At 40.8% G+C, this 19,628-nt stretch overlaps 1 protein-coding gene across 1 annotated transcript in view; it reads right to left on the reverse strand.

Annotated features, from left to right (window-relative positions):
- The window catches only part of large1 (LARGE xylosyl- and glucuronyltransferase 1), a 115,206-nt gene that overhangs the window by 39,067 nt on the left and 56,511 nt on the right, over positions 1-19,628 (reverse strand). Inside the window, exons 6-7 of the mRNA XM_071543152.1 lie at positions 14,246-14,369; positions 12,904-13,075 (exon numbers count right to left, since the gene is read on the reverse strand). Of these exons, the coding sequence (XP_071399253.1) occupies positions 12,904-13,075; positions 14,246-14,369 (296 nt within the window). The remainder of the gene's footprint in view (positions 1-12,903; positions 13,076-14,245; positions 14,370-19,628) is intronic.

Here is a 19,628-nt window from a genome sequence, read left to right on the forward strand (position 1 = left end):
GTGAAATGATTTTGATTCGATTTTTTATTAGGATCTCTTTTAGTCTCTTTAGCAACTAGGCTATTCTTCCAAGAGTCCTCAACATAAAACCATCACTTTAATAGATACAAACAGAAACAAACAATATTTGTACAATTAAAACCCACAAATAGCCCCATACATTGTGCAACACACACAAAAAAAACATTTAAACATTAAAACAACAAAGTACAACAATTGATGTCCTGTATACAGCAGGGAACCCACCTTATATACAATGAACTATATCATCATTAACTACATATTTCTATTGTCTCACATACATTAACTTAAGATATTTTTTAAACTTATTCATAGCCATTACCCTAGTGGTGTCAGGTAGTTTATTCCACCTTGGACAAGCCTGATAAGATAATGCTCTTTTACCAAGCTCTAATTTTGTCTTTGGCATAACATAATCTGTGCCTGTAGTTGTTCTCGTATTGACAGAATGTCTGTCTCTCACCAAATGGAGTCGGTCATAAATAGCTCTTGGTTTCTTCGTACGATGTACGTCAGTGATTCTCAACCTTTTTCATATCAAGGACCCTAATATAGTCCACATTAGGGCCACGGACCCCAATTTGATGAGATTTTGTCTCTTGGACCCAAGTCTGAGAATATTTTTATTGTTAGATATGATTTTGTCCAGAATTCCGTGACTATCTGTATTGTATGTTGAGAGATAACAGAGAAACTATGATCAAAACAGTCATTCTTCTACATTCTCTAATTGTGTTAACTTCTTGTAAATCAAATAATGGTGAAGTTTAACACTTTATCAATCCGTTGGGGACCCCCTGGAACCCTCTCAAGGACCCCTGGTGGTCCCCGGACGCCACATTGAGAACCACTGATGTACGTTATCACATAAACCTAAAAGGCTTTTGTCAGTGGTGTCATTTACAGCCAACCACCCTAGAGTACTATGTAATTCAGTCACTGGGGTGTCATAAGTGAGACTAAAGCTTGAACTTTAGTCTGAACAAGTTTAACCGGTGCAACAGGCTGATGTTCACACCCTCCTGCACTCACTAGCACAAACATACAGTCAGGACATGAAGCTGGTGTGCGCAACACCTACGGCACCTGTCTGTTACCCACCCACCCCCGGTCAATCTGTTGTGTCTCCAGTGCCAGGTTCTCATCAGCAGAGCCCACCTCTGCATTATTGATTTACTCGGCAGACGTGTCTCACCCAGCAGCACAAGCAAATGTACATCTGCTGTTTAATGCCCCACTTACATTGGCCTATAAACCCACTGAGCATTTTTAGATGTCTTTAAGGGCCCACAAAGCACCGTGTGTGCGTGTCGCTTTGGAAGGCAAAGAGCTTGTCCGACACCGTGTTGCTGAGCGCAGGCTGAAAATAGGTCACCCTCAGCAAATTCCCAGAATTTGAGACAGCAGATGAACTAATGTTCTGGTCAATGATTTATATAACATTGTTACATAGAACATGGTGGACTATCGGCTTGTCTTTGAAAAGGATTATTTAGCAAACACTAGGGGCGATACTTCTGCAAAACTCCATGGAAATCTGACTCAAGCTCAGACTGCTCTAATTCACTTGGAGGCACGAATATTTTTGTGGAATATTCAGAACACAATCCACATATACCTACGATGACCTTGTGATTATTCAATGACAAAGCAAGATAAAACCTTTTAATGGTTAATTTGTGTAGCCCTGTAATCGCAGGTGCATGGGTGTGTGTGTGTGTGTGTGTGTATGTGTGTGTTGCAGGTGCTTGCATGTGCATGTGTTAGTTTATATATGCATTAGTGTGAGGATGGCTGTAGAAAGAGAGAGCGACAGAAAGACAGAGAGAGATACAGAGCGTGTGCATGCATGAGAAATCCTATTCATGAGCCTTGTTTGTTCCAAACACTGGCTTCCTGCTGAAATAAAAGCCCCCGGTGAAGTCGGCCATTTCAGAAACACTGCACTGAGGCTCCTCACCAGCTAACACCGGTCCAAGTCTGACCGTATGCCGGTCAAAGCGGAAGAACAGGGTGACATCTTGTTGCTACAACTTGGAAGTGTTCACATGTTTAAGGGTGCAATGAGCAAGATGTCTACTGTCCCATAGCACAAAATGACTTTATGTGTGGGCGGCTGACAGGGTTGGTGAATGATACCAATGATTACATATCTAGGTCCTGAGATTTTGGGCTTTCAAAGCTCACTTTCTGGCCCGTACTCTGTTTTGGAACAAGCCCACGCATTTTCAACTGCTCAAAGATGGAGGAAGATGGAGGATGGTGCAATGAGGGAGCGATCAGCATCGCAACACATTTAATTTTCAAGCCAAAGCAGTATTTTTTGCATTGGGACATATTACCTCTTCACAAGAAGTTTGTGTTGGATCTCTGCTCTAATTAGCAAGCTAACTCGTTCTATTGTCAAAATGTGTCTTTTGTATTTCTGGGCACCATAAGCTGTGCCAGAGACCTGTCAATGTTGCTGTAATTTGTTGATCACAAATAGAGGTTGATAAAAGTCATAATTACGTAATGCCCCTTTAACTTGTTTTTTTTATATTTTTTTGCAATAGCATAACAGTGTGCAGACACTTGTACAAAAGAACCACATCCTTGCTACTGCAGTGTATGATTGTGTCACATCTTTAGAATGATGGACAGCAATCAAGATGGAGTTCTACATACCCTGACTCATACAGGTTTTCACTATGCTGGATGCTTTTTGATCGAATCCAAAGTATTTGACAAGCCAGGTAATGGATATAGGCATGCCGATGGGAATTTGTAAATACCCCATCGCTGGAGCTTACTGGATTGGACTGTGGCAGTGACATCATTGGCGCATTCTGGATAAATCTCAATGAAAACTGTAGTGCTGCATTTTAATGTCGCCAGCCCATTTGAAACACTTCAACCAATTTCAAACTCTTCATCAATTTCAATCAATCAATTTCAAACACTTCATCAATTTCACAGGAAAGAGAAGTGTAATTGCACCTGATGTGCCAACCGTCCAATTAATTTTGATGGCCAGTTTTGAAGGCAAACAGCAGGGAGCGCCATGATGACTTTCCCTCCCTATTGTTGTTATTAAGTTATTTGAAAATCAACCATGAATTAACTGCAACAGACACTGCTCACTTTTCATAAGTAGAGTTCAACCCACACTACCCTGCATTTCAAACTGCCAGGGCTTTTTTTTTTTTTTTACATTAAAGTCAAAATTTGTCTTTTTTACCCAAAGAGAGTGAGTGATGAAACTGAGCAAATGAAATAAACAAACAGGTACACGTTATTAAAAATAAATGATGTGTGGATGGGTGAAGTTATATGTGGCTTTGCAATGAGACCCATGTTGCTCACTGTGCTACATTGCAATATTAGACCCAGCGGAAACAAGCATTGATGAACTTTTGAACCCCCTTCACCAGCTGAGCAAAGATGCCAATAGGCCGCACAATGTTACAGCTGATGTCTGCATCCACAGCAATCTAATGACTTAATGTATAAAGGATATAAAACGCCATGCTGTACAACTTAATCTTTGGAATAAAACACCTCAACCAAATCAGTATCTGCATTTTTATTCCTAAAATATGACGATATATAGAGGTAAAACGTTGGTGCAGTCATTACTTGATTATATAACATGAGCAAGCACTTGAGTAAGCAAAACACCAAAAAGAACTAAGCAGTTACATGGTTAACAGCAACAAAGTGTAAGGTATAAAACATGACAGATTTCTTCAATCATTGTGAATTTACTGCATGGAATTCTTGGAATGCGCTTTTATGTAATAGAAAATAACAGGAGATAACCAGTGTGGATGAGATTTGCTTAATGTCAAATATGGATAGATATAAAATGAGCTCAGTCCATTAAAACCGCTTTTCTAGCAAATGCTCTTCTCTTCTCCTCATATTCCTCTGACCCCAAGTCAGCACACACTCTCTGAAGCGGTTCCCTGAAAAAAAAACATCTGCTCAAACTTTTTCAGACCAGTAAATGTCGATATCTGTTATATGTTTTTAACTGCATATATTGCACGGAAAAACAGAAGTGCTGTTGCCTCCCACTCTGACACTCTCCGTTTCGTTTTGCCTCTTCACTGCCACTAGAAGTAAGTTACAGTGTGCAGTGGAAAAAAGTGAAAATAGTCCCCATTAAACTCAATAATTAACTGTGTGATAGTCATGTTAGGAAAAACTTCAGCATGTGTATTGACACATGCTGAAAGCAATGAGTTACTATGAAATCCTGGAGGTCAGGCAAACAGACAGTAGCTTCTAACTGTGGCAAATACATTGGTGGGTTTAGAACTTTCATGGGAAATAATGGCAATAGGAAACTAGAAATAACCGCCTCAGCCAATACACTTTGTTTTACCATTGCAGGGACAGTCTTTATTTATTGAACATATATAATTAATGTGATTATTAGGTCAACTTAAAGGATTTTGGTGTCTGCAAAAGTAAGTGACAGCACTTCTACCATTTTTTTTAGAATGACCCAAGATCATTTCCTCAGCTCCAGTGGTAAGCAAAACATTATGATGTCACAGTGAAGTTGACCTTTGAACTTTTGGATATAAAATGTCATCACTTCATCATTTTATCCTATTAGACATTTGTGTGAAATTTTGTCATAATTAGGGTATGAATTCTTGAGTTATGGCTACAGTGACCAGATGTCCCGGTTTGTCCGGGATTGTCCCGGTTTGGGTGTCCCGAGTCCCGACAAATATCTGTAAAACACTAAAATGTCCCGGTTTTCAACATTCACTACCAAATTGTCCCGGTTTTCACCACAATTAAAATAATAATAAGAGTATTATACTTGTTTTCAGCGCTTACATAGACGTTTATCATGTTCTGTCCCGCTCATTATTACCTAACCCAATCAAAAAACATAAACAATGCACCACATAAACTATGTTTTGGTGGATTTTTGGAGACAAAACATCATTTTTGGTTTGCTGAGGCGCTGTCCATGGTGCTGAAAGGTGCAGTCACTAGGTGTGCTAAGCGCTGAAATAATTGTCCCCCATCCTGATGAAAACGCCTATGGTGCGTGCATAAGCGCATACATGTGCGTGTGCATGAACGTGTAGTACACTTAAGGGTCCCGGTTTGGGGGTTTGAAAATGTGGTCACCCTAGTTATGGCCAAAAGAGGTCACAGTGACCTTGACCTTTGACCACCAAATTCTTCATCCTTGAGTCCACGTGGACGTTTGTGCCAAATGTAATGTAATGAAGGCGTTCCTGATATATCGCGTTCATGAGAATGGGACGGACGTGAGGTCACAGTGACCTTGACCTTTGACCATTGACCACTAAAATCTAATGAGTTCATCCTTGAGTCCAAGTGGACGTTTGTGCCAAATTTGAAGAAATTACCTCAAGGCGTTCCTGAGATATCGCGTTCACGAGAATGGGACGGACGGACGGACAACCCGAAAAAACAAAATGCCTCTGGCCACGGCTGTTGCCGGCGCGGAGGCATAAAAACTAAAATTACACCGGTGTTACCCTTTAAGGTGAAAACAAAACAATGATCACTGTTATGCAAAATAATTGCAGTGCGATCCTATAATCGTGACCACTCGATTATGCAATTATCGCAGCAAATTGTGGTAGTTTCTAAGGGGTCAGACAGCTGGAGATCAGTGTGGTTTGCTGATAGTAGCAGTTGGTCACTATGGAAACAAAGTGCAAGTCAGGTAACCCGCTTTTTCAAAATCATCAGCACAAAATGGTGGCAAGGTTGAGGCACCACTTGTTCTCTAAAAAAAGATAAATGTACACGCAGCACACGAGCTTCACATGACCCTTTGCGCACATACGCACTCGCTCAAATCGCTCACTCATACCTGGCCACAGCTGGGGACGAAGACAAATGGGGCCTAGGAGCGATACACAAACTCCTGAGAGCTGGTTCAGATGTAAATGAGGTCACATGCAGTGCAGTGCGGCACGTTGCTCTCTCTCTCTCTCTCTTCCCCACCTCTACATGAAGCACCCCGACCTTGTCATACCTGCCCTCTCCCCCCCACACGGCACGCAACCCCGCAGGCCTCGAATTTGTCCGAGTGGAACGGGGGTCATGGAACGCACTCCCTGGAGGTATATGGGAAGGAGTAAAAAAAAAAAAAAAAAAAAAAAAGAAATATGAGGTCTTTTGAGTGGCGTTCTAACTTCCCCGGGGGGGGGGGGGGGGGGGGGGTTCCACACCTAACCCCAGAATGTCTGCTGATTAGCATTGGGGGTTTAACAACAATGAAGTACAAGCGGGGGACCGGTGATTGCTGAGAATGGATGAATGAACGGCGTGCGTCACCGCCTCTGTGTGGCCCCGGGGCCCCTAAGCAAGAACATACAATTAGCAATCAGGGAAGAGAAGTGGCACACATCAAACCTTTCACCTCCCCGAGTGCTGCCGGGGTTAAATGGAGAGCCGCGGGAGAGAGGCGAGGTAGGAGCTGTCTCCACTATTGTTCTGTGGAGTAATGGATTTTTTCTTTTTTTTTTTTTTTTTTTTTAAACCTTTATTTAACCAGGAGTGGAGTCTCATTGAGATTAAAGATCTCTTTTTCAAGAGTGTCCTGGCCAAGACAGGCAGCAGCACAGTTACACGGTTGCGTAAAACAGACATATAACAATTTAGAGAGAAAACAAAAGAACAAATTACAGAATCAGAATCATAAGATATCAAAAAACATTCATCAGCATTCAAAACATCTACAGCCAGATGTGCTTGCTTCCAAGTCATTTAGAAACACTTTAAATGCATCCAGTGAGACCGGCTCCCGAAGATTCAGGTAAATTTGCAACTGATTCCAAGCAGAAAGCCTAGGTCACACTAGACGATCTCAACGGTGATTCTAAGCCTGACTGGATCGTCCTATCAGGGTTAGTCGGGACTGGGAGGGAGGAGGGGGTGGGGTTGGGGAGGCTGTTAAAGTAAGTAAATATTGGACTTTTGGACCCACAGTGCAATTGTTTGGTACAAAACATTTGGATTATGCTACACGTGCTGTATGTAATAATTTTATGGTGATTTCTTTTTTGCCCTTTTTGGAACTCTAAAACAGTGGTTCTCAACCTGGGGGTCGGGACCCCCCCCAGTGGGTCGCAAGATAATTTTGGGGGGTCGCGGGGTGATTTATGGAATAGGAAAAAAACATATTTATACTATACAAATGTTTTATCATGTCTATTTTTTCTGATTTTTGCTTTTTTTTGTAAAATACTGAATTGTTTTTAGCCTCTGTGCCTCCTCTGATAATGAATCAAATGAAACAACCTGAAAAGGGAAAATCATTCGTTGGTTTAAACTCGGTATGCTTGTGACCGGGATTGCTAGTAGACATTGCTTCGTTTTAAGGGGTCATGAGCCAAAAAGGTTGAGAACCACTGCTCTAAAGAACCAGTTCCAGGCCACTTCAGTTTTTTGGAGAAGACTGACATGGAGTGGAGTGCAATCCAGACACCAGGATGTAGCCCATAATTGCACTCCACATCAGAACAAGTCGCCGCAGTCCATCCTGAACCAGGTACGCCATTAGATCGCGATTCTTTCTTGCCGTCGCATTGACAGGGGAATCGGAGAAACAGCGTTAAAATATTCACCCTCATATTTTTTTATCTCCAATAACGAAGCCGGTTCCCTGATGGGTGTATGAAAACAAACCGAGTCTGAATATAATCACCACAGGAAGTTTGGCAGAGGGAGAATAGGGACAAAAAGGAAGATGAAAAGGCAAGGAAGTAGACTTGGTAAGAGAGAAAGCGACAGAGAGAGAGAGAGAGGACAGAAACAGAGTGAGGAAAAAGTGAGAGAAGCTCCCAGCAGGAGGCTGCAGCAGCAGCACTATTACCTGAGCAGGCGGAGAGACAAGCTGCTGTCTGCTGACTGCGGAGGAGACTGCAATATTTGACTTACAGAGAATCCCACCGACTCAGTCCCACACACAGCGCATCAGACTACTTTTTAGGGCAAAGTTAACTGCTAGCGATTCTACCCGTCTTTTTTTTTTTAATGGCTGTCAGCATTACAAAGCTATCGGCTCTTCCTACTTTACTGGCAGCTGACGGCAGTGGCAGCCAAATGTTTCAGCTGAAATGGCAGAGATCATAAAGGGCCGGAAAACAACACAGCAGAAATGTTTACTTTCAGTGTAGGGATGACACAGAAGTATAGAGTTTGGCTTTGGGTCGTGGGTGGGATGATAAATCTTCAGGGGTGTGCGGACATGTAAACTCCAGCCAGAGCCCTCACCAACATGTATGAATACAGTCTTCAAACAAATATGAGCAGTTTTATCATCCCTGATATGCCGGTAGGGCTGAACAATTAATCGAAATCTTATCGAAATCGCAATATGGCCTACTGCAATTTTCAAATCGCAGGAGGCGCAATATTTGTTAAAGGTGAAATGTGTCAAAATACCATTTTAAATGAAATATTGTGGTGCTGCAGAGATGTCCTGGCCTACACATACAGACTTAAGAAAACATCTTTGTTTGGTACAGATCCCTGCAAAAATCACACCATAATCATTTTAATACATTTTGATGAATAATGAAAATGAGAATAATGATGTAAAAATGATCATTCCCTCTAATATCACAAATCATATCGCAATTGCAATATCAGTCAAAATAATTGCAAGTAGGGCTGGGTATCGCCACTGATTTCCCGATTCGATTCGATTCCCTATTTGATTCGATTTAATATCGATTGGTTAGGGATATTTGTGTTACAATACCAATTTTGCTTGGATATGAAAGAGATTCTCAGAGAACTAATGCTGTGAATTGTACAAGGAATCCTCTAACCTGGTGCATTATTAAAAATATTAATGTTTACATTTAGAATTGACCCCAAAGCAGTTACATTAATGTACTTTTTATTTAACATGACCAGCACACTACAGCAGTCAACACAATATAGTGCAAGATGTGCAACTCTACAGACTCTACAGTCAGTGAGAGTGAGCAGATAAGTGCTTTCTTTAGTGCAGTGTAGCTTCAAGCTTCAAGCATCCACGGGAAAAGGCATATATTAAAAGATCGATCTCAGGATTTTATGAATCGATGTTGGATAATTCAAATGAAGATCGATTTAAATTGGAAAATCGACATTTTAAACCCAGCCCTAATTGCAATTAGATATTTTTTCAACATCGTTCAGCCCTATATGCTGGTGGGATACATGGTGCCAAAAGAAGTTAAAATGACCATGCATAACATTAATAGTGTCGGCTAAATCGTGGGACTGTATCCGCTCTCTTTGGCATCCTTAGAAGCTTGTGTATCAGCTGGTAATTTGCAGAAAGCTAAAGCTTCGGAGTAACATTTATTGAGTGTGTCTTAGCGGGCTGTTGTACCACTTTAAAAGTAAATGGGGCTAGACAGTTCAGCCAGACTGGACAGCAAAGGGAGTGGGTGGCAGAGGTGCCGCATTGGAGTCAACTGTTAATTAAGATTGATCCAAACCCCCGCTGGCTGCGGTGCACTATGGGACAGCGCTACCCATAAATCTCAGAAGCCACTCCGCTGCCACCGCCTTCCCACCTCCTGCCTACTTCCCTTTCCCCCCCCCCCCCCCCGCTCTTCCCTACCTCCCAGCAGACCCCCGATATGTAACACCCCCCCCCCCCTCCTCAGCCACCCACTCTATGTCCCAGCTCCTTCATACCTCCTGCCTGCCTCCTTTCTTTCCTCCCCATTCCATTCCATCTCTCTGAGGACATAGTGGGCTCCCTAATGTCACCTCCCACCAACTCCTTAGCAGCTTCTATATCCTCTAGAGCTAGTGATTCTCAACCTTTTTCATATCAAGGACCCCTTATTTAGTCCATATTAGGCCCACAGACCCCCATTTGATGAGATTTTGTCTCTCCGACCCAAATCTGACGATATCTTTCATTGCCAGATATGATTTTGTCCAGAATTCCATGACTATCTGTATTTTAGGTAGAGAGATAACAGTGAAAAAATGACCAAAACAGTCATTCTTCTACATTCTCTAATTGTGTTAACTTCTTGTAAATGAAATAATAATGAAGTTTAACAATTCATCAATTTGCTGGGGACCCCTTGGAACCCCCTCAAGGACCCCTGGTGGTCCCCGGGCCCCTCGTTGAGAACCACTGCTCTAGAGATGAGTCATATAAATATTTGTTCGCGGGGATCAATGTCAAGTTTTTGCAATTTGTGCTGGTTAATCAACTCTGTCCGACCCAAATATTTTGTTATTCAAAGAGTTTGCATAGCTGTGTAAACTGTTTATTACCAGGATGTGGCGTTGGAGAAAATATGCTTCGAACAATCCAAATCAATGGAGGAAAAACGATTGCCAATGACTGCTGAATTCACTGGTAAATCCATCTTAGCCGGTACTGACTATCCACTGGGAGCACCGACAATATCTGTCTCCTCCCACCAGGCAGCATTTCTACTCTAATTTTCTTTGTGTTAACCTAACATCGCCATATGTGCAGTGAATGCTGGAGTCTATATCATTTGACATTTTCCCTTTCGCTCAGTGCATTGTGAACAATTCCAAATGCTTCTCAATCTACTATAACTAGCCACATACTCTATACCAGTGGTTCTCAATGTGAGGTCCGGGGACCACCAGGGGTCCTTGAGGGGGTTCCAGGGGGTCCACAGCAAATTGATGAACTGTTAAACTTAACCATCATTTAATTTACAAGAAGTTAACACATTAGAGAATGTAGAAGAATGACTGTTTTGATCATAGTTGTTATCTCTCTACCTATAATACAGATAGTCATTGAATTCTGGACAAAATCATATCAAACAATAAAGATTATATTCTCAGATTTGGTTCTGAGAGACAAAATCTCATCAAATGGGGGTCTGTGGACCTAATGGTACTAAATTAGGGGTCCTTGATATGAAAAAGGTTGTTGTGAAATCAAAGACCCATGTTAATATGCACTTCTATTTCACCACCTTTTTCATAAGTATAAATGCTATGGATCTCTGCCCAAACGGTAACAGACTGCTTATCACTGGAAATATGGAACACAATTATTAGTCAATACTTAGTATGTCAACATTCATCTAACACTTCACCTCTGAGTGGAAGTAAAATTGCTCTGCACAACTACATAAGTGTAACTCCATATGCTCCAAACATTTACCAATAACAACCAGATCATTCCCATATCTTGTCCTCGGCACATTGCATAGAGCTATATTTCCCTATGGAACTTTTGTGCATTGGTCAAAAAAGTTAGTGGACAGATTATTTGAAAATGGAAATAATCCGACAGTTGCAGCCCTATATTTGAATATTTGTTTACACCATGCTGACCACAAGAAAACAGGTTTCCTAATATCCTCCCTCAAACTCATCTCCCGTTCCCTTCAGACCTCCACAGCCTGGTGAAAAGGCCTGCCAAGCTTGTTAGAAGTGAACAGACACCTAGTTAATCTTCCAGGCTCATCACTGGAATCTCACCAGTGTAACCCGCACACACTTACAACACTATCCTCCTGCCATCTGCATCTACAGTATACACGGCAACCACATGGATTTAAAAGGAACAGTCCTACATGGCGAGACATGGTGCTGATTTTCTCCAGACGGACGATGATTCAGCCATTGCTGGAGAAAGTGTGGGGAGACTAGGGATTAGAAACGAGCAAGAGGTAAACCTCTGGACAAATCCCCAGTCTGACTGACCTTTTATGTGGCACTTTGCTTTTGTCATTGGCAGTGATGGGGAAGCTCATTTGCAAGTCTAATTTACCCAGCGAAAAGTTACTTCAAATTGGAATAGGTTGAACAACAGCAAAGAAATCGCAATATGGTACTGCAGTTTTCAAATTGCAGGAGGCACAATATTTGTTAAAGGTGAAATGTGTGTCAAAATAGCATTTTAAATGAAATATTGTCATGCTGCAGAGATGTCCTTATCTACACATCATATTCTACAGACTTAAGAAAACATCTTTGTTTGGTACAGATCCCCGCAAAAATCACACCATAATGATTTTAATACGTTTTTCAATGAAAATGAGAAGAATGATGTAAAAATGATCATTCCCTCTAATATCACAAATCATATCGCAATTGCAATATCAGTCAAAATAATCGCAATTAGATATTTTTTTCAAAATCGTTCAGCCCTAAAAGCTACCCTCAAGGCATATATAATAAATAATATTAATAAAATTACTCAGAAAAACTAGTTTAAAAAATGTGCATATCTTCATATCATACATCTACCTAGTGGATATCTAATACAAAATCACATGACTGCAAAAACAAAATACCACTAATCTTTTTTTTTCCTTTTAGCACCAAAAATAGTTGGTAGCTGCAGTATTAAATATGCCTCATACTAGGGCTGAACGTTTTTGAAAAAATATCTAATTGCGATTATTTTGACTGATATTGCAATTGCGATATGATTTGCAATATTAGAGGGAATGATCATTTTTACATCATTATTCTCATTTTCATTGAAAAACGTATTAAAATGATTATGGTGTGATTTTTGCGGGGATCTGTACCAAACAAAGATGTTTTCTTAAGTCTGTAGAATATGATGTGTAGGCCAGGACATCTCTGCAGCACCACAATATTTCATTTAAAATGCTATTTTGATACATTTCACCTTTAACAAATATTGCGCCTCCTGCGATTTGAAAATTGCAGTAGGCCATATTGTGATTTCGCTAAAATTTTGATTCATTGTTCAGCCCTACCTCATACTGGCAAAAAGTAATAAACTACCAAAAGCACATCCAAATTTGAATTCAGTGGAACTAGAACTAATAATTGTGTGGTGGAAACCTTGTGTGTAGCGAACGCATGTGCACACAATTGCATAAAGTCAGAAAATAGGAATAATCTTACCTTTGAACTTGTGGAAGACGGCCCAGAGCTCGGCGATGTCGGTAGCGAAGGTGATGTCAGTGTCGAGAACGATGACTCGCTGCAGATCGGACGGGAGCGTCTTGGTGAGCACCAGCTTCATTAGGCCGTAGATTCCGGAGTAATGCTTGTTGGGGATCCATGACACCTCAGACTGAAACACAGCAGACCAAACCAGTTCATACACTGACCGGTTTCCAGAACAATCCATCAGTATAATAACCAATGACTTAGATGTTGCCATGTCCCATAGTCAGTGGTGGAAGAAGTACTGAGATCTTTTACTTCAGTAAAAGTAGCAATACAACAATGTAAAGATACTCCATTACAAGTAAAAGTCCTGCATTCAAAATCTTACTTAAGTAAAAGTACATAAGTATTGGCAGCAAAATGTACTTAGAGTATCAAAGTAAACGTACTCATTATGCAAACTGTCCCCATTTAGAGAGTTATATTTTTCATAAATTATTGGAATATTAATACTGATTTATTGACATACATGTACATGTAAGCAGCATTTTAAAGTTGTCAACGTGAAGCTAATCTTAACAATTTAGCTATACTTTTGGGTAGTCTAATCTATAACAATGCTATTTTATTGTTATTTTATAAAGATGATCAAATGTTTTAAATATAAAATATTGATCTGAAAAGTAACTAGTAACTATAGCTGTGGAATAAATGTAATGGAGTAAAAAGTACAATATTTCCCTCTAAAATATAGTGGAGTATAAGTACAAAGTAGTAGTACAAGTACAAGTACAAGAAGTACAAGTACCTCAAAATTGTACTTAAGTACAGTACTTGAGTAAATGTACTTAGTTACTTTCCACCACTGACCATAGGCAGGGTTGGGATCATTTGATTTTCAGTTCACTCAATTCAAATGAAAATTAAATCACTCAATTAAAAGTGCAATTTATATAATAATGATAGAGACTGGGTTCTAGATGCAGTTACAGTTTGAATAAAAGAACATTTTATGGAAGATTTCCAGTTAGAGAATAACATTCACTTCCTAAATTGACTGAATTGAAAATGAACTTATCCCATCCCTGGCCACCAGTGCTGGCTTTCCAGCTCCTTGTGTACAAAGTCATCAATCATTTTCAATAAAAATTTGCTCCCTCAATAATAAAACCACTCTGGGTATATGCTGGGATCAGCATTATCATAGAGGGTTTATAATGCTCATAACTTCTCAGAAGACTCAAAGAAAGTACTAGTCGGATCGTGAACTACTGGAGCGAAGTTTAATGCAGTTCCGATCGGTTCTAAGGGAAGCCGGGAAGTGCTGAGGTGCAGAGGAGTCGGCCTTCCTCACCTTCAGCTCGTCGGCGTCGTAGAAGTCGACCCGGACGGCAGGGACCATCCAGGTATGGAACAGAGAGGCCAAGATCTGCTGGGCGATGGAGTCCGTGATAAAGTGGAAATGGAGGGGGTTCCGCCTGTGGACACACACACAAGTCGAATGAGCTCCATGCCCTTTTCCCAGCAAAAACCTGAGTCACATTCATATATTTCCCTCACATTTCCCACAACTTTTTTACCTTTATTGGACTACGGTGATCTGCTCTTTATGAATGCACCAGTGCCTACAGAGGTTGGATACTGTATACCATTGTGCTTTATGTTTTATTACTGGCTGTGGCAGTCGCGTACACCACTGTACTCCATCTCTGTATGTCCGCAGACTTTCGCATTGGTTGGCTTTTATATATAAGTCTCTCCTCGGGCTGGTTCCTCCTTTATCTGTGTTCATACATGTGTAAAAACCAAAATCAATATGGCCTGCGCTCTCACGATATTCTACAGATGTTGGTCCCCAGAGTTGGAACAGAATTAGGCAAAAAAGCTTTTAAATACGCTGCCCCTTCTTCCTGGAATAATGTACAGAAGGACCTGAAATTGTCAGAGCTGATTACTATGGGGGAATTTAAGTCAATTTTGAAGGATCGAGAAAATAGCACTCTTGGTCAGTGTGATTGCTCCTAAAATTTCACTGAAATCGTTTTAAAAAATTGTATCTGTTTATGCATCATAACTGGATTTTTGTCCTTGACCTTGTATTGCATATTAACTGGATACTGTGTTCTCTCGTTTGTAGTGTGTAACAGTTGTATTTGTCTGTTTGTACTGTTTGTGTCTCTTGTTGTAACAATGTTTATGCTGCCCTCTTTGCCAGGTCACTCTTGAAAAAGAGATTTTAATCTCAATGAGACTTTCACCTGGTTAAATAAAGGATATATATACATGCTGCCCAGTAAAACCACAGTCCTCTGCTGTTGGACACTGGGAGTTGTCCAGTAAAACCACAGTCTTCTACTGGTGGCTACTGAGCGGATCCACTGGAGTAGTCCGGGGGTTCAGTGCCTTGCTCGAGGACACCACAACAGTTTTTAAGGGAGTGCTACTCATTCTTTTTCCCCAGGCAGTTCTGGAATTAAAATTTTATCAAAATTGGACCGGTGGTGTAGTATGGCCTTTCAACGTCTGAAAGATGAATATTTCATGTGTTTCTATACTTGTCTATATTCTATTCATTGTACATTTCCATATGAACTACATGACCAAGACAACAGGTAGAATTCACACTTTCAGACTGGCTGTGAGTGTGTGTGCAGTCAGCCCTGAGGCTGGTAGAGCCAGACAGTGCAGCTAAGGAGATGACTCATCAGCAGACAGGACGACCAATGCCTGACCAAGAAAAGACAGTACATTCTGCCCCAGTATGAGCTGTTATGTTACATTAGCCTTCAGGGAAACAGAATGAGGGGGTTAAAAATATGTATTCAGAACGTCCAAATCAGGGCGAGAGATAGCGGCACCGAGCTGGTTTTCCGTGAGGATGCACCCCGGGGCGTCTTGTGCTGAATGACTCTGGGAATGAATGTGTCAGCTGCACTTGCTCAATAACGAGTAGTGGAGGCTGGGAGCTCTCGAAATGTATCGGAGCTCTGGGTTCAAAACAAGCTGTCAGCAGTAGCGCAAACGGAAGGGTCTTCACATCTTCTGGACAAACAGCAATGAGCCCTTTTACTGGACACTTGGGATTATGCCCAAGAAGAAGAAAACATGTCAAGTACATCCTGATTATCAGAGCTGGGCCCATGGTAATCTAATAATCTAATCTTCATAATGGATTATTGTAATCTTGTTCTAGTGCTGTGGAGAAAGATCGTCACAGCGACTTCAAATTGACATTCATTGTGCTCCCATCTGCTCGGCTCCAGAAAGGAATGGTAAAGTCTGTCCTTAAAGTTCATCCAAAAATGAACATTTGGAACATGAACATTATCTTCTCAACCTCATGTCAGTTGAAACACGAGTGAAATTTGTATATCCTGATAACACACAATGAGTTTGCTAGAACTGTTCCCTAGCAGCCTTCCCCAAAAGAACTTAAGTGGCTTGGTCCTGGTTCTTTAGAGTTCCAAAAAGGGCAAAAAATTACCAAAACATTTGACATTGGAGAAAATTTGCTATTCTACAAGAGGGTGTGCTCAGAAGTTTTATGCTATATGGCAACCATTTTTAACCCATGTAGAAAAAACTTCTTAAAACCCATTTTTATAGACTTGCTTTTATGTGATGTCTTTTTATCATCTTTTTATCTTTTATCAACTTTTTATCTTCTTTCTATTGTCTGTTTACGTCTTTTATCTTAACTATCTTACTTTTATCTGACTTTTATTCACATATTTTATTTATTTTGGTTTTCATCCTACGATTATACCACTATTTACTTGAATGTTTGCTCTTTTCCACCTCTGTCCTGCTATGAATTGAATCCCTGTTTATTATTGTTTTATTGCCTTTTAAATTCATAATTTGAGTATTCTGCTTTTATTTTGTCTGTCAAATCACTTTGTAAACTCTGTTTTTAAAGGTGCTATATAAGTAAAGTTATTATTATTATATTATATGCGTGACACCTAAAAGTTAAAGAAAGAGTGAGAATGTCACATCTTGGCATCTTGGGTATCATGTAAAATCTGACTCCTATTTGTATGTACCACTTTATTGGGTTAATCATGTGTGCTCTATCCGTAATTACAATATGTCCAACAGCATTTGAAGGCATCTGCTTGCTACTGTTGTGACGCTTGGCGCAGTGCAGAACAAGTGCGGAAAATCTAGGAGATAATGAGGAAAATATTGGACTTTTGGACCCACAGTGCAACCATTTGGCTTCGGGACACTTGGCTTATGGTCAGTTTTTGCCCTTTTTGGAACACTGAAGAACCAGGACCCGGCCACTTCAATTCTTTCGGAGAAGGCTGATATGGAGCGGCACTAGCAAACTCACTGTGTGTTGTGTGGATACACCAACTTCACCAGCAACTTCGACTGGCATTAGGGTGAGTAGGTAATGACCAAACCTGAGCTTTCAGCTTCACGTAACAACAAAGAACCTTCTTAATCCCAGTGTCTCTAGAAGAGAATGGTTGCCTTTGAAACCAACAGTGGGATCTTTATGATTAAGGGTGCAAGAATGTTTGAAGGGGTTTATTTGAACTGTCAAGTGTTTACTCCTTTAGTTTGGTTCATTTGGCACGGTGAGAACAATGCCATTTGTACTCTGCATGCTAAATCAGTGGTTCTCAACGTGGGGTCCGGGGGCCACCAGGGGTCCTTGAGGAGGTTCCAGAGGGTCCCCAGCAAATGGATGAATTGTTAAACTTCAGCATATGACATTTACAAGAAGTTAACACAGTTAGAAAATGTAGAAGAATGACTGTTTGATCCTAGTTTCTGTTATCTCTCTACCTAAAACACAGATAGTCATGGGATTCTGGACAAAATCATATCTAACAATAAAGATGTTCTCAGATTTGGGTCAGAGAGACAATATCTCATCAAACGGGGGTCCGTGGACCTAATGTGGACTGAATTGGGGGTCCTTGATATGAAAAAGGTTGAGAATCACTGCACTAAATAACTGCACCAAGACACCTGAAAATGTGGCAGCAGTTCAGCACTGTTTGTCAGGAGCGAGAACATACTCTGAGCGACACCAAAACGCAATCTCCCCCTCCCACTTATTCTAATGGAAACCGTCAGGCCAGTGGGGAGATAGCTGCTGTTGGACTCTAAACCAGATCAGAATGATGAGAAGCCCCGGTGCCGACTGAATAGAGAGAAGAAGAGGAGAGATGTCATCTTTGAGATCGGACGACATCAGTCACACAGTGAGGGCGGACCCACTGGGCTCTCCATCACAGAGGCGAGAGATGAACTGATGGCAAAGGTTTGATTTACAGCGCAGGCTAAACAACACACCACCTCTGGCACTTGACCGACGACATAAAGTAACTGAAAAGAATAGAATAGTACATCATACATGCCATTTAGAACTTGCTTCACAGGGATTTTAATAGCATATTCAATATTTCATCACAAATAGAGATAGGGGCAAAATATATTGCTTAAGAAACTACTTGATAAAAGTTGCAGGTCAGCTCATTGAAGGGTCAGGTGGTGTTTTGACGATGACTGCCCCTTGAGACTATTGCAGCCATCACATTCTTTCAGCCAGTCAGCACACTGCTCTATACTAACAGATGGCAGTCCAACAGCCTGGCCTCCCAGGAGTCCGTCCACTCCTCTCTTTGTCACTGTGGCAAAAACAAGTCAACATTTAAACATGGCCTCTGATTAAACAGTGCCTGAAGGGCCTAGCATATTAGCCATGCTGCTTAGGTACCGTCCCTAAGAAAAAAGGTCATTCCTGTCATCTGACACACGATGTCAGCGGACACACAATGAATTATGGGAGAAGCAGAAGAAAGAAAGCATAAACTCTACGCTGCATGCTTCATATTTTAGCATCTAGACTGCATTATTAGCACCAATTTGTAAACCAAAACTGGGGAGAGGAGTGACTTTTAGGCCTTGTTGTTTCCAACTAAGTATTATCCTGATTTTTCCCGTCTTTCTCAGCTATCATCCCCAGAACACTTCAATTAATTTATATCTGCTCAGTAATGAATAGGCACAGTTGGATTTGATCCTCATTTAAAACCACACTGTGACACATTTGCAAGCATGAACAAAACTGGGACGATTTGAAATAAGTGCCTCAGTGATTAACCTGACCCCACGACGAATGGTTTTGCAAACAGAATAAAACTTTAGAGAGGGATTGTGCTGCTTTTCGTTCATTTAAAAAAAAAAATAAAAAAATAATGAAAAATGGCCCAATCTTAAGAGGGTGTGCTTTGGGAGAAAATAAACATTGAGAGCTATCAAGTGTGGCTGTCAGCAGGAGTTCCAGGCGACTTTGCAACAGTTTAAGTGGAATCATCATTGCACTTATGATTAATTCACCTGTAACTCTGTAGCTAATTAAGAAGTAGTGCTGTTAACTGTGGAAGCTGCGATGCTTGATGCACACTGACTGATTACTAATCAGAACTCTTGGCTGAATACTCCATCTCCGACGCAATAATACACCATTCATTATTCATGTTTATATAAGTGTAATGGAATGATGTTTCACACTATTTAATGCTTAAGTGCTCATAAGTCAACTTGTGTGAGTGCAGACTTTGCACTCACTTTGCAAACCCCAGGTTTAACAGTATATGTGCTTTATCAAATTTAACATATTTCCTCATCTGCTTTAAGTATCTTGGGCTCTTTGACAGACTTGTTAATTTTTTAGTTTCCTGTGGTTTAGCGGTGAGTTGATAGGCAGATGTCAT

This window comes from Centroberyx affinis, unplaced genomic scaffold (genome assembly GCF_046629955.1).
Source record: "Centroberyx affinis isolate AG114_WGS23_722 - 3 ecotype Tasmania unplaced genomic scaffold, CSIRO-AGI_Caff_v1 ptg004244l_1, whole genome shotgun sequence".
In the NCBI taxonomy this organism is placed as follows: domain Eukaryota; kingdom Metazoa; phylum Chordata; class Actinopteri; order Beryciformes; family Berycidae; genus Centroberyx; species Centroberyx affinis.